General features: G+C 39.8%; 1 protein-coding gene across 7 annotated transcripts in view; it reads right to left on the reverse strand.

The window, feature by feature from the left end:
• Positions 1–27,866, reverse strand: part of APBB2 (amyloid beta precursor protein binding family B member 2) — a 408,666-nt gene that overhangs the window by 77,615 nt on the left and 303,185 nt on the right. For all 7 annotated transcript variants that reach the window (XM_027836187.1, XM_027836190.1, XM_027836193.1 and 4 more), the window contains one exon: positions 3,542–3,688. In XM_027836187.1, coding sequence (XP_027691988.1) covers positions 3,542–3,688 — 147 coding nt within the window. The remainder of the gene's footprint in view (positions 1–3,541; positions 3,689–27,866) is intronic.

Here is a 27,866-nt window from a genome sequence, read left to right on the forward strand (position 1 = left end):
TATAGGGCATTCCAATTCCAGTTTTTAACGACAGATGAAATACAGCTATTAAGCTATTAAAGCTTAAAACTCTACTGATGCTTTTGGGATACTCTGCAGAGTGTTTAAGATTTACAAAATATTTTTGCATACATTGTCTCATTTGATCCTCACAACAACCCTGGGAGGCAGGAAGTATTATCATCACCATTTTACAAATGAGGAGACTAACAGCCATTACGTGATTTGCCCAGGGTCACACAGGTACGGGATTTGAAGTAAGGTCTTCCTGACACCAAGTCCAACACTCTATCTGATGCACAGCACAGCTAACTGCCTGCTTTACAGAGTAAAATTCTATAGAGAGGTTAAGGAGGATGACAACTGAGAAAAGACATGGAATGTAGTTGTAAATCAATGGTGGTAAAGGGAAGGAGGGATCATGGAAGAGGGGGACCACAAAGCCGAGGAAAAGATTTTTGTTCAGAATATTAGCGTTCTAAAAATGCTTGTAGGCAAAGAGAGTAAGGGAGCCAGTGCGGAAAGACTGATGACACAAAAGAAAGATAGGAGAGGAGAAGCAGGAGAACGAACAGAGAGAGGAAGGCTTAATAATGAGTAATAAGTGCGACTCAGGCATGGCGGATAATAATAGCACCTGCCTCACAGGGCTGTTGCAAAGAGCAAATCAGATGATATATGTAAAGTGTTTTGCAAACCTTAAAGTATTATACAAATATTAGCTGTTATTCATTATTGCTATTATTACTATTGTTATTATCATCACACAGTGCATCAAGATTATCAAACTGCTTTCCTCACAACAACCCTGACATGTAGGTGGTGCACTTGTTATTATCTCCATTTTAGATTGAAGAAAACGAGGCATTGAGAGGTTAAATATCTTGCCTATCGTCTGGCAGTGAGTAAGTGTCTCAGAAGGAACCTGAGCTCAGGTTTCTTGATTCCAAATGGAAAGATTGATGTGTAAAGACAGAGAGTCCTTTCTTCTCATCTCTGCCATTTGAAAGCATTCTCTAAAGCTCAGCTAAGGTGCTACTTTGTCCAGAAAGTCTTCCCTGATCCCCCCAGCTAAAGCAATACCTCCTTCCTCCAATGACCTTTGAGCACTTTTTCTAGATCATTCTTGTAACGTTCCATCTTGCACCACACTCATTTGTACATGATTAACATCTCCTCCCTCTCCTCATGCTATTCTAAATTCTTCACAGGCATAGATGGTGTCATTTTTCATCTGTGTATTGCTAGCACTTGGCATGGTAACTTGCATACAGGAGGCGCTTAATAAATGTTCACTGGTGTATTTGTTGAATGTTCACAGCAAAGTGGGAGACTAAGGCATAGGCAGAAAATGACAGGGCAGAGGAAGAGCTGGGGACCCGGGACCATAAAAGGTTTGATGCAGTTGCTAGGGGCAATATGGCAGGGAGTCAACTAGAATAGAATCAAAGGCTTCCTGGGCAGGATTGAGGGCTAGTTGGGGAGAGCAGCTGAAAGACTGGATGGTGTTTCTACAGCCAGTACAGTTAGCCCTCATGCAGGTGGCAATGAAGGACACAAACAATTAAAATAAGAGTTTCAATCTCCAGTCACCAAATGTTTGCTGAAACAAAGGCTTCATCCACAAAGGGTAAATCCATCTCAACAATCTAAATCACACCAATATTATAGATAAAGGTGACAAATATTAACTGAGCCCACATTCTGTGAATATATAGGACTGTGCTCGGCACTTTGGAGATAGCAGTTTATAGTTCTAGTATGAACAAAGTGCTCTCCATTTCTGCTGAGATCTGTTACAGTACCCATCAAACTCTGTAATCCTTTCTTATTTCATACAATCATGACAGTGATGTTATATCTGCACATATTTGGTCAGTGAAAAACAGAAAAGTTTTGGTAATAAACTAGTATAAAGCAGAGCTTCTTAAACTTTTTCCACTCGTGACCCCTTCAGTACTTCTTAAACTGTGGGTTGTAAACTCACAGCGACCCACAGTTTAAGAAGCGCTGGCTAGAGAATAGCAGGGAATCCCCTAGGCAGGCAAGTGGTTATGACTTTCAAAGTTTTTACTCAGCACCAGTATCAAGATCCATCATTCCCTGATGTTAATCCCTCACTCTCCATCCTCCATCTCTATGCCAGACCTCAAAAATGTGGGGTTTCCCCAAAGCACAGAAAGTTCACATTGGTAGTGAGAGATTGCCTGCAGTCTAGACTACACGGAATGTATTCATACACCTCAGCAATCGACCTTAGCTGATATTTCTAACTATCCTGTGTAGAGGCCAGCACAAATGAGCACACACTCCCTGAACTCTCCTGCCTTGGTGCTTTCCCTCTCCCATGACTGGAATGTATAATACACACACAGACACCCTTCACAATGCAATACTAGGTAGAAATAGTGGAAGGGGGTTTTGCTTGCTTATTTTAAATATTTGTGTAAAAGAAAACATAACATTGCCTCTAAGTCAATTAACAGATTTTTTTTTCTGTCAGTCTCAATATCTAATGACAAGATTTTTACTTTCTGGTTTTAAGGGAAAGATTATATCTCAAGATGAAAACTTCCCTCTGGATTTGAGGCTGATGATTTAACAGGGCATGCAAGTTTTTATATAACCCCAACAGAAATGGAGTTTCCTAACTGCTAGCACCATGGAGAGGGCCAGGAGAATACCTAGTCTATGGCCAACAGAAAAGAATGTTGTGGGGGGCTCCTAAGTCTTACTCTACTTTGCCAGAACAACATGAGGAAAAGGGCGAGGGAAGGGAAGGGAGTTTGCCTTTTTTTTTTTTAACTCTGTGTGACTTCATAAAGCTTTAAGATTATATTACTTATTAATCTCCTTTCTAAAATGGTACCAACCAGTGATTTAAAATGTGGTTTCTGAGGGAGTTGAATTCAAGAAAGAACATTAAGGCAAGGTCTGAAAAATGACAGGAAAGGAAGGAGGAAGGGTACAAGCATTTATATAGTACTTATAATGTGCCAGGCACTGGGCTGAGCACTTTACAAATATAATCTTATTTGATCCCCACAACAATCCTGGGAGGTAGGTGTTATTATTCTCTTCATTCTACATTTTAGGAAACTGAGGCAAACAGAGGTTAAGTGATTTGCCCATGGCCACATAGCTAGTAAGTGTGTGGGGTTGGATTTGAACTCGGGTCTTCCTGACATGCGCCCAGGGCTGCAATCACCATGCTATCCAGCTGCCTGAATAAGACAATGGAAGGAATTACATAGAAGAAGGGGGTTTTTAAGTCCCTAGGAACTGTGGAACTGTTTAGTCCTCACCTTGAGTGGGGCCTGAATATAAGAGAACAGACAAAATACACAAACATAGCATGAGCTAATCATCGGAGGCAAGCTCTGAGAACAGGATCTTTCAAGGATTTCCTATAAACGCATGCAAGAAATGCTTTGAAAACCCCTGGAGATGTTGTCTAAGCATGCAACATTATTATTCTGCCTTCTGGAAGCCTAGGGTTACAAGGAAGGCTTTGGAAACATCTTCTGTGAAGCAATCTCACCTCTCCCCAAATGCCGACTGTGTCTCGGATGTCATTTTTGCAGTACGAAAGCTGTCGGATGCAGTTATTCACAGCCACGCTGCTCTTACCAGGGGCAAGGTCTTCCTCGGCCATTTCTACCCATCCCAGAGAGCGGACAGCAAAGCACTGGAAGACAGAGGAAGACAAAGAATCACACACACGTCAACATGTGGACAAAACTCTTATTTCCTCTCAAAAAACTCAAAACTCCAATCGACAAACTGGCATCTGTCCATTTCTGTCCATCTATTTTGTATGTAATAATGAGAATTTTGTCGAATTAATAAGCCTTAGGTTTTTTTTTTAAACCACATGGGCAAAATATTTCCTAGAATGCCACCATACTGGCAAGTGAAAAAGAGAGAGAATGCCAGGTGTCATTATTGGCAACTTACAGACAAACTGCTCCTTCTGCACAGATATACCGTTAGCCTGAATTCCAGCTGCTATCATCATAGTAGCTACATTCTAAAATGCTTATTCTGTCTTCAAACTTCAGAACTTCTGTCTTCAGAACACCTTGCCTGCTAGTTCAGATCTAGAATATGACAAATCTCATTTTCTAAAAGTAGAGCAAAATGCATTTTAGTAAGCAAGTTAAAGAAATTTAGTGAATGCTTCCAAACGCTCTAATCTGCCCAGCAAGTCTCTTCTCCTTTTAAGATGCCAAGTGGAGATGTAATGTCACAAGAACAGACAAACAAATAATATATTAATCATCACATTAGAAAGCAGAAGGCTGTTTCACCAACTGGAACACTCATTTAACAGAAAATGCCATTATTGTGTGTGTGTGTTTGAAAGATATGATGCCTTTTACAGAGAAAATAAAAAGAAAAAAATTCTGATAACCGCAAAAATTACCCCTATGTTCCATTATTTACAGGATTCTACTATACAATTTATGAGTAACACATATATATATATAAACCCTAAGAATTCAAAAACTCCTTGGTATTATGATATCCATAAGGTTCATGTGTGCCAAGATGTCTCTGCTCTGGAGAAGCTGTCTGCTATACTGCCTGATACCTGGTCCCCTTTTCTGGCATACTCCAATTCTGGAAACTTCTATCCTAAATTCTTCTTTGTCAGAAACTTCTACAGTGAAGGGCCTCAATGGTTAATCCAGGGGTGGGCTACCTGTGGCCTCAAGGCCACACGTGTCTCTCTAGGTCCTCAAGTGTGGCCCTTTGATTGAATCCAAACTTCACAGAACAAATCTTTCCCTTAATAAAAGGATTTGTTTGTAAAACTTGAACTCAGAGGGGCAGCTAGGTGGCGCAGTGGATAAAGCTCTGGCCTTGGAGTCAGGAGGCCCTGAGTTCAAAACTGGCCTCAGACACTTCACACTAACTAGCTGTGTGACCTTGGGCAAGTCACTTAACCCCAACTGCCTCATCAAAAGGCAAAAAAACAAAAACAAAAACAAAAACAAAACCAACCAACCAAACAAAAAAAACAAACAAAAAAACAAACAAAAAACTTGGACTCAGTCAAAAGGCCACAACCAAAGACCTAGGAGGCTATAGTTGGCCTTGAGACTGCAGGTACCCCACCCCTGGACGAATCCCTGATACGTCTCCCTGCCTGTGACATCAGAAAAGAAAAAATTAAACTGGCACCTCTGATTAGGATCTACCCCACACTATAAAACCAGCGGTCCCGGCCTATCTCAGTGCCATCCCATGATGCATGCAAAACTACTACCCAGTATGTGAAGGACAAAAGACCCAGGCATTTCCACACCCAAAGAGGAGTGAGGAGAGCTTTGGTGTAACTTCTCTGTACCAAGTTAAGAGGGCAGCCTCTTAGGGACCATGATTCACTTCCTGCTCTTGCTAAAGACTGAAGATTATCAGACCTGAGGTTCTGGCAATTTCTCTAATTGTATCCTTAATTGCCTGCCCTTCCACCCAGGTATATCCTCCCATACAATTCCATGCTTCCCTCACCACTTTGGTATATTCCAATTACCCTCGGGTAATTGGTAATTGGTAATACCCTACTCCTAGAGTATCTCATGCTTCCCTTATGTGAGTTAAAGTGTATTTGCAATAAAGGACTACAAATATTAGTATCACTAACCAGTCTACATTTTGAGGGAAAAACTCAAAGTCCCACTTATAGCAGACTGGAATATACATACATATATTGAGTCAAGATGCTGTTGTCCACATGCAAAAAATATAAGGTTTGCTCTTTGGCTCACAGTTTATGGTTTGCCCTCTTGTGACCAATCCAGATGATATTTTGCAGGCCTGTTTACTTTGAAACTTTCCTTCCTTGCCTCACTAACTGAATAATGTAACCCAGAATACCTGTTAAATTACTACATGTGTGTATTTAGATATACCATACATTCACATGATACATACCTTGCCATGCTAACTAAAAAAAATACTTTGTCCATTCTAGAATTTAAATTCCTAAAATTTTCATCTTTCCATGTCTTGACTACCTTCAATCTTCTACCATATTTCCAAGTCAGTAATATCAGCACATTTGAAATTCCTTTCTTGCCTACTATTTCAACACTGCCTTCAACCCCTTCCAACTTCTGTCGATTTAAAGTATTCTTTAGATATCAGGAGCATTTATACTCCCCAAAACTATTTCAATAGTAGGAAAAAGTGACTCGATGATAATATCAAGTTATGTCCTTCCTCTCTGGGCCTCAGTTTAAAATATGGGACTTCATCTCTTAAGGTATTACAGTTCTGAAATTCTGGCATTGTCTTATATCTCAGTTAAGATCAGGGTTGAGATCTATGGTCCCATCAAGGTAAAAATTCCCTCCAATGATGCTGATCTCATCCAAACCCTCCATAAAACCTTCCCAAGTGTGTTGCTCTAGATTTCCAAATTATAGAGGCAATATGGAGTAGTATACAGTGTCAAACATTTGTCTGCATGTTCACTGTAAGCAATGCAGGCACCAGATTAAAATGTAATTGAGGAATATTTAACAAAATAAATAAAAATTCACAAGAGCACAAATAATGTTAATATGTGGTTTTCCATGTCACATAAGTACCTTCTGGGATCTGTATGTACGGTTTAGTGGCCTGCTTCTGTTTGAGGTTGACATGACTGGTATAGTGACAGCTAGCATTAATAGCCGCTTAAGGTTTCCAAAATGAGCTGGACGAAGAAATGGCAAACCACTCCAGTATCGTTGCTAAGAAAACCCCAAATGGGGTCACAGAGAGTAGGACACAACCGAACAACAGAAGCAAAGGTTTGCAAAGTGCTTTACATGGATTACCTCATTTGATAATGAGGTAATTTGAATAAGCACTGGACTTTAAGTCAGTAGGACCTGGGTTTAAATCTTGGCTCTTATATTATTAGCTATGTAGCCACTGGCAACACACTCAACCTGTTTGAGTCTCAGTTTCCTCATTTGTCAACAGTAAATAATAACAGCACCTACCTCATGGGGTTGCAGTGAATATTGAATGAGATCATAGGATTACAGATTTGGAGCCAGAAGGGGCCTTAGAGGAGGACATCTGGTCCAGTGCATGCATTTTACAGATAAGAAACCAAGAGGCCCAGAAGGTTTGTGTGCTTGCCCAATTTCACATAGGTAGTAAGGTGCAGAGCCAGGATTTGAACCCAGGTCCTCCAACACAGAAGCTAGGACTCTTTCCACTATACTACACGTACAAAATGTTAAGGCAAGTGCTTTTCAAAGCTATTTACATTGCATGGCTAAGAGTGGAGCACTGGGGCTATCCATCAGTTTTTTTTTCTCACTCTTGAGACAGGTGACAGCTTAACTTCCTTTCCCCACAATTCTGGATGATCTGTTTGGGGGTTTTCATAATTTTGCCGATTTGAGCCCTCAAATGATGAGTTTTTAGAAGACAAGTCACTATTCTACATCATCACGCTGTGTCAATGGACTTTCAATAGTCTTCCATACTATAACATGCAGGTAATTTGGTTCTCTAAAGTGGGAAGAGTAAAGGAAAGAACAGGAGTTAGTAAGTTGTGATAAATATGATGTAAAATGTTCAGAAGGACAGCCAGACGTGCTCCACACAGCTCTGTGGAGTGTGAGCTCAGTAGAAGCTTTGGTCAGCATAATGACCAAACAACACTAGATCCTTCTTAACTGAACCCTCTAAGTATGTAGGACACTGTTCACCTAAAGCTTTGAGACTCTGGTGTAACACTAGGCTTAATTTGCCCCCTCCTCAAAACTATTTACCATGGAGAGCAGAATTTTCTAGCATTAAAAACACATGCACTTATGAAAAGGAACATTAAACAGTTTCCCTCTTTGTGAACTGCTCTTTGCCATTACCTGGTTGTGTCCTATGTTGCTGCCCACCCCTAATTCCAGATCTGCTCAAAAGAATTGACTGATTAAAAAAATGAAAAAGGACGTTGGCTTCTCATTCTCTGCCCTACCCCAATAGATTTCATTAGCTTTTATAAGTAAAACCTCATTTGGAATCAGAATAATTTTTCTTCCTAAATAAGATGTGTATTTAATAAAGATGCAATATGTAAGATGTAATAAATCACTTTATTATACCAAAGAGAGAATGTGGAAAGAGTCTAGGATTAAAAGGCAGAAAACCTGCCTTGAAATCTTGGCTCTCCTTCTTATTAATAATAATTGTTAGTATTTAGATAGCACTTTAAGGTTAACTTTGAGAAAATTCCTTGACTGGACTTTAATGTTTTTATTTGTAAAATGAAGGCATTGGAATGTATGTGTCTACGATTCCCTTCTAGCTCATCTGTGATCCTCTCCACATTGTTCTGAGAAGCTGCTATGATTTCCAAGGACTTGTGTTTTGTCTGGAAATCACAGTATATTCCACCTTTGGCCAGAAAACAAAGCTTTTCAATTTCCTTGAATGTACCTATAGAAGGGCTGGACCATAAAGGATAGAAGCAACTTTCTCTTTTTAATTGACATACACACACACACACACACACACACACACACACACACAAATGACACGGTAAGAAAAGATTCCTTTGTCTGGGCTACCATTTTGAATTTTAACCGATCTGAAAAACCTCATCACCACCCTGCTTGGTCAAATGAAAAAGAAGATATTACACAGCACCATTTCTCACTGCAGAAAGCTGAACTCAAAAAGAAAAAATACACTGTTCAGTGCTGCCCTCCTGTGTCATAAAAGTTATATTCTCAGGTGATAATACAAGAACATCTCAACATGTACAGTCAAATGAAGTGATTAGCTTCTGAAGATGGGTACTGTGCTGAGGAGACAGCACACACTGCCACGTTTACATGAGAGAAACACAGCACCATGTACGTCCATCCTTAGGAGGGTCTCAGGCTGAGCTACAGGATCTGGGGACAATGTGGCTTCCCTGATGCTTCAGAAGAGCTGGAGGCGACAGCCTGTCACGATTGGTTGGGATAGAGAAAGTCTGTACACAAGCCCACGGCTGACCTAACAGAGATGACAATAAACATCCATTTGATCCTGAGGTAAGTAGGGTATTATCATTTACATTTTACAGATGAGGAGACTGAGGCATAGAGGAGCTCTCTTTCTACTCCCCCTCCTACCCACCACCATGTCATAGAGCAAGGTAGTATCAGCACACAAAAACCCCCAGCTTGTTTGTCCAGGCAAAGATGAAGACAATTAGGGCTGGCCCAAGGAAAAAAATTATTAAGACAGTATTTCAGGGTATCCTATCCTCCTTCGCCCCATCTCGGCAGCTGGATCTCTTCAGAGAACCACTGCCCTCCAGTTTTCTAATCCCTAACTCCTACCAAAAATAATCAAATTGATATCATTAGATTCTATTAAACATATAAATGTCACTGGGTTAACTCCTATGTATTTTCATTCTAAGCCTTTTATTTCTAATTTAGGAATGAAAGGCTTTAAAAGCTAAAAGAAGTTTAGGCAGTAACAACAAGCAGGGGACTTTCTCTTTCCCCTGAAATCATGTGAGCCCCCTTTTAGACACTGTAGTATCTGGGAGCCAGAGGGGCAAGATGCACTACTGGCTGTCTTCCTGAGCACCCTTCCCCTAATCTTAACTTCCGTGCTCCAAGACTTCCAGAAGCCAGAGATTCAGAGCCTCTGACCCTGGTCTTAGCTCCTCTATTGCAGGGGAGTAACCACACTCTGCAACTCTACTCGAATAAATCACAGCCTCATGGTCTGGGGCTTCTGTTTACCTCAAAACTTCCAGCATTGGGAGCATGGATAAACCCAGTGCAGGGGCAGGTATTCAAGGACTGATCCCTCAGACGTCTGAGGGTGTCCAAGAGCAGGAGAGCAGCAGAGAAGAGGACTGGGTAAATATGGGAGATTATAGCACCATGTACAGGTGACAGGAAACCTCAGCACGAGAGCTCCAGGTGTAGGGCAGCAAGTCTTTCCAAGATTAAAAATGGTGGTATTTGCATGAGGTGATCATGATGATCATGATGGTTTAATGGTCTGGGGTTTCAGGGAAAACTGTTATAGTTACCTAGACCGAGAACAGTACGAAGAGAAAAGCTCAGATCTGGTTTGGGTCTGTAAAAGTAACATTAATTACAGTCATTTGAGGGAGCTGCTTACAATTTATTTCTAATTACTATACAATACAATAACCATTATGATTAAATGTGTAGGCTTTACTTTCTTTAATTCAACAAGCATTTATTACATGTCAGCCTTGCGGGGTAACTAACAAATGAGGTAACATATGAAAAGTGCATCGAAAACCTCAACGCTATAGAAATGCTAATTATTATTATTGGTGATGTTGTAGTTGCTGTTGTTGTTGTTTGTTACATTCCAGGCACTGGGGTTACAAAGAGAAAGACACAGAAGGCAGTAGCAAGGAGAGGAAAAAAGGATTTAGCCAGAAAAGCAAAAATAAAAACTGTACAAAGTACTCCAGGGGAAGAGGTGTGGGCGAACATTGACACCTGGGGAGAGGTATTACTCTAGGAGGCAATGGCATTGGAGCTGAGACAGCTGGTGATTTCAAGAGAGAGGCAAGAAGAGAAAGCATTCTGGGTAGACACAGGGCACAGAGGCAGGCGTGAGAGGAACATCTGGGGAGAGCAAGCAAACCAGTTTGGTTAGCTTATGGACTGAGAGGGAGCAATGCGAAATTGTTCTAGAAAGTAAGTTCTCAAGTTGTGAAGGACTTTAAATGCTAAACAGAAGAGGTTGTAATTATGCATTTGAAGAAGGCTTAAGCATATTACTAAATCAGATAGCTAGCTTTTGTGTATAACCAACTAGACAGCACAGTGGACAGAGCGCTGGACCTGGAGTCAGGAAGACCTGAGTTCAAATCCAGTTTTAGACACTTACTAACTGTGTGACCCTGGGCAAGTTATTTAATCTCTGTCTCAGCTTCTTCAACTGTAAAATGGGTAATAATAGCATCGACCTTCCAAGATTGATGTGAGGATCGAATGAGATCCTGTAAAGTGCTCAGCACAGTGGCTGGCACACAGGAACTATGTGCTTTTTTTTTGTTGCTATTGTTCAGTCATTTCAGTTGTGTCTGACTCTTTGTGACCTCATTTAGGATTTTCTTGGCAAAGATACTGGGTTTGCCATTTCCTTCTCCAGCTCATTTTACAGATGAGGAAACTGAGACAAACAGGGTTAAGTGACTTGACCAGGGTCACACAGCTAGTAAGTGTCTGAGACCAGATTTGAACTCAGGAAGATGAGTCTTCCTGACTCCAAGCAAGGCACTTTATGCACTATGCCTCCTAGTAGGAACTATATAAATACTAGCTATTATTATACTATATAAAACTATACATATTATATATATTATACTATATAAAATTAAGTCAAGGATGGCATTGTAAAAATGAGATTCTAGATTTTTAATATTTCTGGTCCTCAATTTGCTGTTTTTTTTAAATGTTGGGGCACAAATCAGCATTTTTAGGTTGAACTCCCCACTTTTATACCCAAATTATCCAACTCTGTGATTATTCCTAAATAACAGAAGATACTGATACAGGGAAAAATAGAATGCAGAGTCAAAGATAGACCTTTGTCCTTCAGTCTCTGCAATATATGGGAAAGTCTGATGTGCTTTAAGAGTGGAAACTCATTTTTAACCAGAGGATGGGATCAGAGGATTGCCACAGCAGATATCTCACGAACTGAGAAGCTACTTCCCAAAAAGCATTTCTCCAGAGCTTGTGGCTGGCAATTCAAAGTTTGAGATGAAGAGATGGTCTGGAGTGACGTGGGATATTTATGGGGTCTTAAGAAGTTGTTACACATTTAATAGATCATTGTTAATGCCCACAAAGCTTTATGAGGTGGGCACATTACTTATTGGACTTATATAGATTGATCAGCTTTTTGTCTAAACTTCAGCATATTTGGAAGGACCTAGCAGGGAGGTCCATGGAGAATCTCAAACTGAGGTTGACCTAATTCTCAAATCAAGCTGAAGAATAAACTTGATTAATTATTTACTATGCTAATGACCTCTGTGGCAAGACACCCCACCCCTTGCCTCCCTGCTTCCTAAGAAACCAAAGGCAGCATGACTACATTGACCTCAATGGGCTACTGTACATCTGTTCATGCTGTTTTCCCTCAAACTGCCTGTAACATAATGGGTAGCCATGCTGAAGACTAGGTATGGAGCCCTGCAGGAGGGACTCTGGTTTGGCAGTATGATTATGTCTACATCCACTAGTGCCATTTAGTTACGCTTTTCCCCTACCAATTATCTTTGGACTTGGGTAATTCAAGTGTAAACTGCACAATGGACTAACATCTAATGCATTTTACCACGAGGGAGAAGATTAATAAAAATAAAGCAAAAGGCCTTGAATTCATTTCATCTGTTAAGGATCCACTAGGAAGAATACTGTGCTTCGCATCAGAAGACTATGTCTCAAGTGCACTCCTTTGTAGCTGTGCCTTAACTACAAGTTAACCACTCTGAGCTCCAGACAAAACTGGGTTAATAGTACCTACCTTACCCATTCAATTCCATAAACATTCATTACCTGCCTACTATTTGCAAAGTACTATCCTAGGTGCTGAAGGTACAAAGACAAAACAAAAAAACCAGGGTTACTGGGAGGATCAAATGAGAAAACTGACTTGAAAAGACAAAACTCCACGCAAATCCTTAGATAATTGTAAGAAGATTATAATCAGCTGGGGAGGTAATGTAGAAACAGAGGATTACAGGCCTGCCAATCAAGAGCTATAAGCGATCTCCCAGGCCCTTTTGTACAGTCCTTTCATTTTACAGAAGAAGAAACTGAGGTCCAGAGGTAAATGTTACTTATGGGTAGTAAGTTGCAGAGCCAGGACTTGACCCCAGAGATGGCTATTTTACATAGTTAATTATAATATTTCTATTGTTCAATCATGTCCAACTCTTTATAACCCCATTTGGGGTCTTCTTGGCAAAGATACTGGAGTGGTTTGCCATTTCCTTTTCCAGATCATTTTACAAATGAGGAAACTGAGGAAAACAGGGTTAAGTGACTTGAGTAGGGTCACACAACTAGTAAGTGTCTGAGGCCAGATTTGAACTCAGGAAGAGGAGTCTTCCTGACTCTGGACCCAGCACTCTATCCACTGCACCACCTAGCTGCCCAATTAAAATATCCTTTTCTGAGTTTTGAGTTGTAACAGCCTTCATCCTTCACCACTCAAACTCGTAAGTGGAACTTAGTCAAAGCTGCTAGGCAAAAAGAAAAAGAGGAACCTTCTAATTTTGCAGTCAATCCCAACACAGATCATTACATTATTTATCAAATAGTTTTTTTTTTTTTACCAGAGAAAAGTGAAAAAATCTTTACTCAGTTCACTACCTCAGTCACAAAATCAACCCTCTCCTATGTAAGAAACAGAGACATGAAACTCAAAGGGCTATACCCCAATCTCTCTCTTGCCATATGTACTGTTAGCAAAAGGAGAATGATGCATGTAGCTCAGGGTGAGGAAGGGTAAACACCCCCACTGCTGCAAGGAGGAATCAAGTCCACATTTTTCTTCTGGTTGCATAAAAGATGTTGACAAAGGATCAGATAAGGGGTAGGAAGGAAGGACAAAAAAAAACATTTAGTAAGCACTTACTATGTGCCAGATACTGTGCTAAGCACTTTACAATTATTATCTCATTTGGTCTCACAACAACTCTGGGAAGTAGGCGTTATTATTATCCCCATTTTACAGTTGAAGGAACTGAGGTTAAGTGGCTTATCTAGGGTCACATAGCTAGTAAGTGTCTAAGGTGAATCTGAGTCTTCCTGAATCCAGGAGCAGTGCTCTAGCCACTGGGCTACCTAATTGACTCTAGGTATAGGAGCTAAGTCCAAAAAATATATTAGTAATCAACAAATATTGAGGACAGGGACTGCTTCATTTTGTCTTTGTATTCTCCTTACCTACTACGTAGCATCCAGCCCGCAGAAAGCACTTAACAAATGTTTGTTGAGGGGCAGCTAGATGGTACAGTGGATAGAGCACCAGCCCTGGATTCAGGAGGACCTGAGTTCAAATCCAGCCTCAGACACATAACACTTACTAGCTGTGTGACCCTGGGCAAGTCACTTAACCCCATTGCCTAGCCAAAAAAAATGTTTGTTGATTGATAACTGTTAAAATGTATTAATTATAAGTAAGTAGCCTAATAATCATTCATTTTAGCAAATTCCCACGTAGAGAAATTCCTCAATCTTCCATCAGTTGGAGGGAATGAAAGCAAATTTATTTAACAGAAGGAAAGGAAAAGAAAATCCAGTGCCATTATAAAGCAGGCAAATGCTTTCATTTCTTTCTCCAACATGCATAGATTATGGCCCTGGCCTAGTTTCACAATGATGTCTTCAGGGATTTAAAAGTCAAGTTCATCACCAAATGAAAATGTCAGACCTTCAAAAGTCTGTCATTGCTTTTTTCCCCCATGCCACTCTTGTACCGAGGAGAATATTCCAAATTCATGTCCTTCCTCTTTCTAAGGTGCCCAGTGAGTCCCTGGACTATATAGAACAGGTCAGTACTGACCATGTTGCCAATTTCTAAAACTTGGGTTTGAACCAGAGCAGCACGAGCTGTGTGCACAAAGAAAGTTACGGAAAGGAAGTGAGGTGGTTCTCTGGCATTTATAATATTGAACTCTCTTTGGGGACTCTTCAGCTTCCTGTTTTCATTCAGGGTGACTGTAAACTCATTCATCATACCTTATGGAGAGAGCTATGCAAGTAAACACAAAATGACTAAAAGTCTTTAGTTTCCAGGACAGTCCTTTGTTTTCCTTTTTCCTTTTCCCTCTAGTGCCATAAGGCTGGACCGCGGCCAAAGAGGCCACTGGATTCCTTGTGCCAAAGCTGGAGAATACTATAGTTCTGTTTCGGTGGAATTTTAAACTTTCTCTCTTTCTTTTCTCCTCCTCCTCCTCCTCCTCCTTTTAAATTTGAGAAACACGTCTTCAGAGAACAGCATTAAAATAAAAAGAAAAATGCTTTAGGGTTTGGAAAATGCTTTACCTATATTATCTCAGTTGGCCAATGCATCTTCAGGAGTGATTCTATCCAGACCATTGTTTTGAAACCAAGCACAATGGCTTCATCTCCTCAATGACTCAATCAAAGAAAGGCTTTTAGAGCTACAAGGGTCTTTGTCAGACATCTAGCTCAAGATGGGTCTTTGTCTATGGTCACTAGCTAGGCAGAGACAGGACGAAACCTGTCAGCTGTCTTTCTACCAAACCACTCTACCTCCCTTTTCCCTGGCATTAAGTTAAATGCTTAGAAAGGTATCTTCAGGCAGGGACACTCAAAATTTTTAAAGTCAAGGCACACACACACACACACACACACTCACACACACACACAGAGATATATAAAACAGAACATTGATTGTACATTTTAATTATGCATCTATTGTGTTTTAACAATGTGTGTATTTCTTTTTTTTTTTAATAGGTATATTTCATAGTCTTGAAGTTGAGGAAAACTGTAGAGGTCATCTGGCTTGTCCAACCTCCAATCAGATAGAGAATTTCTCCTTATAATATCTCCCACAAGTTAAAACCTCTTCTTCAAGACAGCCAGCAAAGAGAAATTCTTCCCCTTCCAAGTGTCATTGCATTTTTGGAAATCCCCAAATGTTAGAAAGTTCTTCTTTAGAGAGTTAGTATCTTCCTTCATGAAACATTTATTAATTAATCCTAGTTATGCCAGGTAGAATTCCACAGAATAATTCTAATCCTTTGATCATACAACACCCTTTAAAATACTTGGAGCCAAAAAAAATACTCACAACTATTACTTCATTAGGTTAAACATCCCCAGCTCCTTCTATTGACCCTTATACGATATGATTTCTTGTCCCTACTCCATTCCAATAACCCTCTTCTGGATGAGCTGCTATTTGTTGATGTTTCTCCTAAAATGTGGTGTCCACACTAATATAGTCTTAGTGGAGCTGTGAACTAATATAGCTATTTAGGAAAACAATATATCATAATATATGAAAATTCATTGCACGGTTCATATCCTTCGACTCAGTGTTTCCATACTGGGTATACACCAAAAGGAGGTCAAAGACACAAGGAAAAGACCTCAAATATATCAAAACATACATAGCAATACTTTCAGTGATAGATTTAAAAAAAAACTAGAAGCAAGATGTGTATTCAAGATTGGGGAATTGTGGCATGTAGATTTAAGGGAATGCAACTGCACAATAAGAAACAAAGAATGTGGGAAATTCAGAGAGACAGAAGAAGATTTCTCTGAACTGATACTGAGTGTAGGAAGCCAAACCAGGGAAAAAAATATACATAATGACTAGAAATGGAAAGAACGTTAAAAAAAAGCAAATAAAACTATGTTACTACAATAAATAATCAAGTTTAGTCTCAAAGATGAGAAAATTCACTTTCCCCTCTTCATTAGAGAGGTGGGAGAGTATGGGTGTGGAACACTGCATGTACTGTGAGATTCAGCTAATATATAATTTTGCTAAACTGCTTTTTAACATCTATTTTTGATTCTTAGTTTAAATGGATGGCTGGATAGAGGAGGAGGAACAGCTAAATTCAGAATACAGGTGATGAAAAACAAAAGAAATCAACAAAAATTTAGTGCCTCAGAATGAACACCATCATCCCAGATGTGGTCTGTTCAAGGTACATTTTTGTCTCTTATTCTGTATTTTGTACTTTTTCTCCTGAGTGTCTCAAGTCAGCTTTCTGATAGCCACATCACACTATTAATTTAGAGTGAGATGGTAATCAACTCGGACCCACGTCACAGATATAGAGTTTAGAGAGGACCATAGAAGTTGGGTAGTGTGTCATCCCGTGAAAAAAAATTACTCAGGATTTGCACTTTGTACATATCTTGTATTTATTTATATGTGTATATGCTATTTCCCTGGTAGAATATAAGCTCCTTGAGGGCAAGAATGGTTTCTTTTTTTGTCTTTATATTCTAAACACCTAGTACAATGTCTGCACATGGCAGAGATGTAGCAAATGCTTGTTGATTGATTAGCCCATCCCTCTCATTTAACCGATGAGAAAACTAAAGGCCAGGGAATGAAGTGACTTATCCCTAAGTTTTCTTCCTATAAACTGTTACGTCACATCTTCCCCCTCCTGTATTTATAATGTTAAGTTTTTTTTAATCCCATAGTGAGATTTTATACTGATTCCTCTTAAATTTCATTTTGTTAGAGTTGGCTGATAGCTCAAGCCCACCCAGAATTTTTCATATCCTACTTCTGTCATTCAAAATATTAGCTCTCCCTTTCTACCTCCTCTGTCTTAGGTGCACAAAGCCTACGCCTTCAAATTAGGGCACTTATAAAAATATTAACCAGGACAAGGCTAAGGACAAAGACTATACTTCAATATGCTTCTAAAAACCTCCTCTCCACGGATTACATCAATCCAGTAATCAACATTTTTTTGTCATTAACTACAAATCCACATCACTTTTATACAGCCTAGGAGGTCTTTATTTGGACATCAGCTATGCCATGAGAAGGCTCTATGAAATGCCTCACTGAAATAAAGATAGATATGTCTCTGACCTAACAGTCTTTATTAGAAACCCCATCAAAAAAAAGGGGGGGGAATAAAATTAGCCTGGGATAACTTGCAGAATGCTCAAACTGCAAGAGACCATAGAGATCCACAGCAACTCTTTGCAAATAAGAAAACCACAGCCCAAAGAAAGGAAGTCACTTGCTCAGCACTGCACAAGTCAGAGGCAGAGCTGAGCCAAGAGGTCTTGATCTCAGGCCAATTTTCTTTCCATTAAAAGCCATGCTGCTCTTCCCATGCTAAGTGAATCCACACTAGATCCTAGTAATCACTACATCCTTTTCTAAGTGCTCACAAAGCATACATATAATAATCGGTACAGAGATTGTATCATGTTCATCATTCCAGTTCAAGGAATATACCCCTTCTTATTTTTTGTTTTGAAAATTGGAAATTTGACCAGCATTCTGGCATCTTCCCCATTGCCCATGATTCCTCATGAGGAAGCTCTTTCAGCATCCTAGAATGCCATTCATCCTGGCTTGAAGACCCAAATTCATTTGAAATAATTTCTTCATTCCAAATATCTCTTTAAAAACAACAACAACAACAACAATAGCTAGCATTTATATAGTGCTTTATATAGTGCAATGAATTTTACAAATAGAATCTCATTTGATCCTCACATAAGAAAAAAGGTGCTATCATGATCTCCATTTTACTGTTGAGGAAATTGAGGCAGATAGAGGTCAAGTGACCTGTCCATTGTCACAAGCTGGTATTTGAACTCAGGTCTTTCTGATTCCAGGACCAGCCATCTATCCACCCAGTTGCTCTGTCTTTAATCACATTTTTTGTATGCTTCCTTGCTTGGAGATCACTTTTGCAATAAAGAGAATGGAAGGAAAAAAGGATTTGACTAGTCTTGCTTTCTTTCTGTCATGTGTTTGCACATCATCCACTCCAAGAGGCAACCCTGTCTCTTCCCTTGTTCCTTCTGCTCCAAAGAAAGCATGAGACATCCTTTTGATGGTCGTTAACTTCATCACAAATCTCAGCTCCTTCTGGACTTCCCAATACTGATCTTAAATCTCTACAACTGTTTTGTATTTATTCTTGCTTGTATTCCCCTTCTTTCATCTTTTGGATATGTGCTTGTATGACATGAGCTCATCTAAGAAGTCCCTATGCAGGGAAGATGTCACCTGAGAGGTTTTTCATTGGGATCAGAAATAAAATTTGGAGTGTCATGCATTCCTCCTTAACCACTTTCCTTTCTAGAGTCCTAAACCATGAGATCATGCTTATCGGATTTCTTTGAATGTTTAAAAATATCCTCTCAAACTCTAGTTTACATAGCTGACTAAGTCCAGGGTTCATCTGTTTGGACCCTTTCTGTTTACAAGGTTATTTTCTTCCAAGGTTACCATCTTTTCCATTTACCAACAAGTTGCAACTTGCTCTTCCGAATTAAGTTCTGAGTAATACTTTCCCTGATCACATTCCTTTTACTTCAGAGATGAAACTGTTAGGCAAGACAAACAAAGGACCAGATTCTCTGCTTTTATCAGGGTAAGACTTGCAGCAAATGTCCACAAAATAGAAGTCCTCCAAGGCAGCTTCTCAATATGTTATCAGGAAAACATTAGCCATTACTTCCTTCTGGCTGAGTCATCTGTAGTATATTTCCCCAACAATATATGTTTGCCCAAGTTCAGGTCACTTTAATTATCAAGGTCTCAGTTTCCTCACTTGTAAAATTGGGACAACCCTACTTTGTACTATCTACCTCACAAAGCTGTTGCAGGAACAGCACTCTGTAAACCTTAAAAGTGTTACATTAAGGTTTCGTTATCATTCTTACTTTTGCTTCTCTGCTGTTATCCCCATCCAAGTAAACTATTATCAAATCCTAGAAAACATTCCACAAAAGTCTGGGGTTCCATGGAACAAAGGTTGAAAACCACTGCATTAGGGTACTGTTTAATAAGTGGTTAAGCTCAGTATTAGAGATTAACCATGTGGTTTGGGGCAATGCTAAAAACGTGATGGTTTTTGAAAAGGTGAGAACAGGGCTTCAATTCTGGTCCTGGACCTTACTTGTTCCCTGTGTGGCCTTGGGCAAGTCACTAATCGTCTCTGAGACTCAATGTCCTTATGTAAAATGGAGAGGTAGCAACATAAATGGAAAAAAAACGAAACTGAATGCTGCCAAAGAACAATGATAAAGCTTAGGCCCAGAAGAGGATTGAAAAAAAAAAGTGTCTTCCTTCTCTCATTGCAGAGACACACGGCTAATAATGCCTACAGTGTCAGACCTATTCAGTCAACGTGTTGCTTAGTTTTGCTGAATTGTCTCCTGTCCCAACCTCCACCCTCAATTGTTTTAGCCTCTCATATAAAGGATGGTCCCTGAGGGTGGGAAAGCCCTATGAAAGGATGCCCATGAAAGTTCCAAGAAAATCTAGGCATAAATGAGCTACCAAGGAACACCCAGAAGCTGGGAAGGGACCTAGGACAAAGAGCAAAGTTACTGAGCAGTCACTTGGATATCACTTTATAGCCTCAGGATGGTCTGGGGGCTTCCATGGCCATGAAGGATCATCAGCTGTGGGTATGGTGCCTTCCTAAGCTAGTGTGAACCTTATGGGCACCTGCACCCTTTAGTTTCAGAGCACACACAAATATGTGTTACTACTCATTCAGAATGCTAATCTCTAGCTCAAGATCTGCTCACTTTGCTCATTTTTCCATTCCTGGCTCCTCTCTTCCATTTTCTCCTCTGCTCCAGACAGTGGCAGTAGGCAGCCACCACTGGGTGAAACCTTACCACCAGCAGCATTTTAAAATCCACTCACTGTGTCCTCATTCTGCCTAAATGGCCATGAAATGATAATGTTAAGGTCTGATTTAGAGTGAGCCTCCCAAACTGATGGAAGGAGTTGATTCATCTCAATATCATGAATAATTTATTCTTAAGAAGATAGCTCTTAGGGGCAGCTAGGTGGCACAGTGGATAGAGCTCCGGCCTTGAAGTCAGGAGGACCTGAGTTCAAATCCCACTTCAAACACTTGACATTAGCTGTGTGATCCTGGGCAAGTCACTTAACCCTGTTGGCCTCACCGAAAAGCAAAAAAAAAAAATGGATGAAAACAACTCTGAGGTACCACATCACACCTATCAGAATGGCCAACATGACAAAACAGGAAAATGATAAATGTTGGAGAGGATGTGGTAAAATTGGAACACTAATACATTGTTGGTGGAGTTGTGAAATGATCCAACCATTTTGGAGAGCAATTTGCCCAAAGGGCCATAAAAATGTGCATACCCAACAATAGCACTTCTAGGGCTATATCCCAAAGAGATCACACAAATGGGAAAAGGACCTACGCGTACAAAAATATTCATAGCAGCTCTTTCTGTGGTGGCAAAGAATTGGAAATTGAGAGGATGCCCATCAATTGGGGAATGGCTGAGCACATTGTGGTATATGAATGTGATGGAATACTATTGTGCTATAAGAAATGATGAATAGGCTGACTTCAGAAAAACCTGGAAAGACTTGCATGGTCTGATACTGAGTGAAGTGAGCAGAACCAGGAGAACATTGTACACAATAACAGCCACGTTGTGTGATGACTAATATTGATAAACTTAACCCTTCCTGGCAATACAAGGATCTAAGACATCTCCAGAGGCCTTAAGATGGAAAATGCTATCCATACCCAAAGAAAGAACTGTGGAAGCGAAATTGTTATTTTTTTTTTCTCTTCTGTTGAGTTTTGTTTCCTCTTTCTGATGGTTCCTCCTATTGGTTTTAATTTCTACTTACAACATCACTAATGTGAAAATATGTTTAATATGAATGTAAATGTATAGCCTATATCAGATTGTGCGCCGTCTTGGGGAGGGTGGTGGGGAGAAAGGGGGAGAAAAATTTTAAACTCAAAAGCATATGGAAGTGATTATTAATAAATCAAAATAAATTAATAAAAAAATTTTAAAAAAAAGAAGATAGCTCTTCCTTCATCTCAGAGTCAAGCATAGGGTTCTAATTTAGCATTTAAATAGCACTTGGGAAAGTACTCCATATTCATTTTATTAGTTATTTACCACATTGGAAGCCTGCTTGCAACACTGTGCCTATTAGAAAATTAAAGCAAAATGGGCATCATCAGTGAGTCAGCACAGGAGGAGGATTCTAATTCAGGATGTTATGGAAGGAACTAAAGTACCTACTTGAAAATAATCCTACCTACCCATCAGGCTTTAAGGAAACTGAAACTAATCCCTGAGCTACCTACCTCCCAGGGTGGGGTCAAATGAATACCTCATGTAAAATTAACAATATAAATGTAAACTATGTTTATGCAAGTTCCTGTGACCATTATTATTATTGCTGGTCCTAAGACACCTTTGAAGATTCACATTTTTCATTTAACAAGGCTGTTGGGTGGTGCAATGGCTAGAGCTTTGGACCAGGAGTCAGGAGGACCTGACCTTGAGTCCCACTTCAGACACCCCCTAGATTTGTGTTCCTGGGCAAGTCACTTAACTCCTCTCGCCCTCAGGTTCCTCATCTATAAAATGGAGATAATCATAACACCTACTTCCCAAGCAGAAACACGAGTGAATATTTGTACAGCTCTTTGCAAACCTTAAAGCGCTACATAAACACAGCTATTATCATGAATAAAAATAGACCTCAAAGGATATTCAGATTTACCCATGATTCTACAGGAAAGCTGTCTTTTTGACAAATGGCTGTCTTATCTAGGTCATCTCCTGGACAATTTTCACTGTATGCCTGGCTTTAAAGTCATTCAGAAGCCAACTGTTCCAAACTTAGTCTGGAAAAAAAAATGGAGGAGGGAGCCATTGATTGGAATTCTCTATTTCTGGAGCCCCAGTTAGATTTGAGGGTCAGAAGGAATTCCAAAAAAGGAAGATTCAAGATATATCTTTTTTGTAATGACTTTTAAACTGCTCAGAAAATTTTTTAGAATGAGCTTATTTCCAGAACATAAAGGTACTTAAAGCTAACGGGGGAAGCACTATCCTGCAGAAGATGAAAAAACCCATCTGGGTCCCTTCTTTACTGAGTCAGGTATGGACTACTGCATATGCTGTCAGGCTCACCTGCTTTATATGGGTCAGTTTTGCTGTACTCCTTCCTCCCCTGCCCCCTTTTAAAATAATTTGCTATAACAGATGACTCACTGGGTAGGGGAGGAAAGAGCACTATATTCAGATAGGAAGGTGATGTACAAACAAAAGATGGCAATGAAAGTTAATTAAAAAGGAAACAACAAAGATCACTTCCCCACTCTGCAGTCTAGTATAGTGAAAAGAACTTTGTAACCCTTGGTAACTTCTACAACCTTCATGAGCCTCAGTTTTCTTATCTGTAAAATGAAGGTGTTTGTCCGGATGATCCTTAAGGTTCTTTCCTGCCCTGACATTTTGTGGTTCTGTGTTTTGGTCTTTTGCTTAAAATAGCAAGGTTGGCTAAAAGAGTTAAGCACCAATCAATAAGGGATAAAGAGATCTTCATCCTCTAAAGTACAGGTTCTTAATGTGTGTGTGTGTGTGTGTGTGTGTGTGTGTCTTGGACTCCTTTCATAGTCTGGTAGACCCTATAGACAGATCCCTTCTTAGAACAGTATTTTAGAATAGATAAAATAAAACACATAGGACTACAAAATAAACCAATCATACTGAATGAAATACAGTTACTAAAATACGTCTTTTAAAAAATACTCAAGTTCACACACCTCAGGTTAAGAACTCTTGCACATTAACTGTCATTACTGCTGAAGTGCTAACATCCAGAGACCCTGAAGTGGATCCATCCAGCTCTTACGACACAGCAGTGACCTAGAACCATACTAGATGTACCATCAGACAATCCAATAATAGCGTAAGTAAAATATGGCATCCTCTTGAAGATAGCTCAAGAATGGGATATTTGCAACATCATTACTGTGACGTTCTATTTGTGAAGCATGCTTATGTATGCTGCTCCATCTTAGTTACTTCTCAAAAATTCATTCAGTATGAGGAGATATATTGCCTAATCAGAACACACACAAAAAGGTGGTGTTATTATTCAGTCACGTCCAATTCTTCCATAAGGGTTTTCTTGGCAAAGATACTTGGAGTGGTTTGCCATTTCCTTCTCCAGTTCATTTGACAGATGAGGAAACTGAGGCAGAGTTAAGTGACTTGCCCAGGATCACACAGCTAGTAAATGTTTGAGGCCATATTTGAACTCGGTCCTCCTGACTCCAGGGCCAGCACTCTGTCCACCGCAGCCCACTTAGTGGCCCTCAGGAGACATAACCAGGAGCAATGAGTAGAAGTTACAGAGAGACAGATAAAGGCCTAATGCAGAAGAATTCCTCAGAGTTGTCCAAAATGCTTTTTTCTTGCCTCCTTCAGGAGGTACAAGGCTGTCTCTTCCAGAATGTGATCCAGCCTAGCATGCCATCAAAGAGATTCTTGGGGAGGTACAGGATAGACTAGATCAATCAACAAGCATCTGTTAAGTATTCACAAGCCGGTCACTGTGCTAGATACAGGGGACACAACCACAACGGTGAGTCAACCCCTGCCCACAAGGAGCATGGATTCCCCACATTCTGCTAGATCAGAAATTCTTAACCTGAGGTCCATGAACTTTTTTTGTGTCAGTAACTATTTTGATAGAATTGATTTACTTTGTAATCCTGTGTATTTTAACTTACACCTTAAAGAAAACATTATTGAAAAGGGAATGTCACAGGGGTCACAAGAAAGGCTAAGAACCCTCGGACTAGATGGACGTGGGACCTCTGACAACTCTGAGATTCAGACTCGGTATTTGAATGACAGCTTCCTCAGCCACCAATTCTGTATTCTGGCTTCCATGCTTAGTATAGTATTAGCTGAAAGGGAATTTCATAAACGTAAGGTGGTGTCATTTTAAATGAGAGTGCTTCAGCCAACTGCCTTACCCTTAACTACCCAACATTGTATTGTATAATACTGCTATATTATTATTATATTATACAACATAATATTATTATACCAAACATAAAAATAATATTGTGTAGTATTGTTCTTTACCACATAATTTAGTACTTTTTGAGTTAGCCAGAGATTTCAAGGTCTTAGAAAGTGGGATGTATTCATTACAGAACAGGTTACTCAAAAATAAAGCAACTAAGTGGTGTAGCAGAGAGAATGCCAGACTTGCAACTGGGAGAACCTGAGTTCAAATCCTGCCTCAGGCATATACTAGGGACGTGACTCTGGGCAAGCCTACTTAGCCTCTCTCACAGCCTCAGTTTCCTCATCTATAAAATGGGTTTCATAATAGCACCTACCTCACCGGGATGTTGTGAAGATTAAATGAGATAACATATGTAAAGTGCTTTGCAAACCTTAAAGCACTATTTAAATGCTGAGGATTATTATTAAGGGTTAACTGACATACTCATTGTTTAAACGAACATATGGTACAGAAAACCAAGAGGGGACTAGAAGCGGAACCAACACGTAATGTAAGTGAAGGATAACAGATTTTATTAAAGAGGCAGAGACTGTTCGCCTAGAGAAGGAAAACGTATGAGTGTCTCCAAGTATATGCTATTTATCAGTTGTTTTCCATCAACAGAGAATCGAACAAAAGGAAAGCAGATTTTACATTTTGAGAGCTTAGCTTGGTAAAAGTTAGAACTTCCTCACCAGGGAAGTAATTAAACAGGGCGGAGAATTAGACCTCTTATTCTTATTAGAATCTTAGAGTCTTTATTCTAAACATCTCATTTTACAGATGAGCAAACCAAGGTCTAAAGAGGTTAACTGTCTTACCCATGGTCACAGAGGGTAGCACTAGGACAGGATTTGAACCCAGTCCTCCTGATTGCAAAATCAATGGGCTCTTTCTACTATACCCAGATGCTGAAACCAACAGTAAAAAGAGATTATGGCAATCTCAGCAGAGGGAGAGCTTTCACTCTTTTCTTTAAGTTAAATTTTATCTTAAATTCATTGATTCCTAGTGTTTTTATATCACATTCATTTGCAAACAGCTCCCTCTCCCTTCCCAAACTTCTAACAAAGATTAGACAAGGTTCCACACAGCTACTCCCACACCCCTGCAGTGAAGGGGGAGGGGCAATGTGATTGCTCAATTCTACCAGATTTTTCAGAGCAGACGAGTCAGCTATTATTGCCTAAGGCTGAACTCACTCTGAGAAAGATGGGACCAGATGACCTTTGGAGCTACTGTCCTAAAGAGAATCATAGAGATGGAAAAGACCACAGGGATGCAGCGTCTATGATTCTCTATTTTGCAAAAAATGTGCTGGAGACCTGAGAGTCCCATTTCCAAAATTCTGTTTCTAATATAGTCTTCCTCTTGTGGGAAAATATGGCATTTCCCAAGTTGGCATATGTAGGCTAAAAATATTTGCATCTGAATGATGCAAATACAGACTTTTCTGCCTGCGGCCCATATGCACCTATTAACAGTCTGACAAGACACAATGCTGACCAAACACAATGGTCTTTACTTTATACAACTTGCGGTTGTTAGGAAGAGAGATACATCATCAAGCCACCCATTATCACTACAGTTAATTTGGGTCTATTGCATTCTGGCCTGGTGCCTGTCGTTAGATTGAGACAATTTTATACTTTTCTTTGAGCTCTTCAATAAAATCTGGAGTCTGTCTACTATTCAGTGGGCTTAATGTTAAGCCAAAGGATGTTTATGTGTCACTCTGGAATTCCTAAATACATGTTAATGCTCCATCGCTCACTTTTTAATAATCAAAAAGGATTTTTTGGGGGGAAAAGAATGCTTTCTAGATGCTGCATTATTTATCTGCAGTCTGCTTCTTCAGCAGTGAAAGTGCTTTAATGCTGTTAATGGCAGCCCACCAATTCTGCTACACTTTAGGCTGTCCCTGCCATTCCCTGAGAGCCACACAGACTGATGGCTGATTTCAATCAATAGTTCTGACATGACCCAAGAGTAATAAAAACTATGAAAAAGGGTCTGTCTATCAAAATCTGTGCTTTTTTCAAATCCAGCTCTAAGAATTGCTGCCCTGGCTTGGAGTGCCGGGAGAAGGAAAACCTTCAGAAATATCCTTTAACATTCTACTCAAAGTAATTCTAAAGACATAACTGCTCCTTGTGCATTTCTTAGGATGTAAAGGAGAATTTTTTTCCTCTGTTCTTGGCAAATAGAAATTCACATTTATTTCTGTGGGAAAAATGAAAATGTAATTCAGAAATTCAACTCAAAGTTTATTATGTTTAAGATGAGGCAACACACAACTTCTCATCTAGATTATTTATAATGGCCCACTAATTGATTTCCTGCTTCATTGATTCTTCACATTATGGCCTGGTAGAATTCGATCCTTCATCCTCATCACCTCACATACTGATTCAGTTACCAAACCTTACAATCTCTATTCCCACATCTCTCACAGCCAGTACCCTTTCTCTACTTATACAGTTACCACCTTAAGTTCACGCTTTCATCACCTGTTGCCTAAACGATGACAACGGCCTCCTAGTTGGTCTGCTTTGTTTCATATCTCTCACCATTCCAATTTCTCCTCTCCACTGCAGTCAAAGGGATTTTCTTAAGTTCAGATCTGACCAGCAGAAGCACCCAAAGCAAACCATTCCACTTTGGGTCAGTTCTAATAATTAGGAAATGTTTCCTTAAATTGGGTTGAATGTTGCTTTTCCAAGTAAAACAAGTCTAATCCTCCATCCACAAAAGAGCCCTTCAATAAATACAGTTCCAATACCTACTCTTAGTCTCACCTAGGCTAAAGCTTTACAAATGTTCCTCTTCTGGCACGGTTTTGTTCCCTCACCATCCTGGTCACCTCTTTTGGACACACTCTATTTTATTGATCTAATTCTTAAAACGAAGAGCTCCTATGTGAACACGATACCCTAGATATGCCTAACCAGGGAGGCCTTGCCCTTGTATCAGAGTTACTCGGGGTGTATATCTAACTTGTATTGCAGCCTCCTTGAGACCAGGATCTGTGTCATCTCAATCTCCATAGCTCCAGGACCCAAGGCTTTTTAAAATACAAACTTCTTTCCTCACATATATCCTCACCTTCTTTTAATTAGACAAGGACTTTCCTACATCTTCTATTTAAAGTCAATTCTGAATTGGGTTTGTTCTACAAGCCATTCTTCTGGCCCCTGCCCCATCATTAATAAGTACTATACTATGCTCTTCTGTGTATGCATTATGTCTGGCCAGTAGAA

This window comes from Vombatus ursinus, unplaced genomic scaffold (assembly GCF_900497805.2).
Source record: "Vombatus ursinus unplaced genomic scaffold, bare-nosed wombat genome assembly UNPS02014818.1, whole genome shotgun sequence".
NCBI classification, from domain to species: domain Eukaryota; kingdom Metazoa; phylum Chordata; class Mammalia; order Diprotodontia; family Vombatidae; genus Vombatus; species Vombatus ursinus.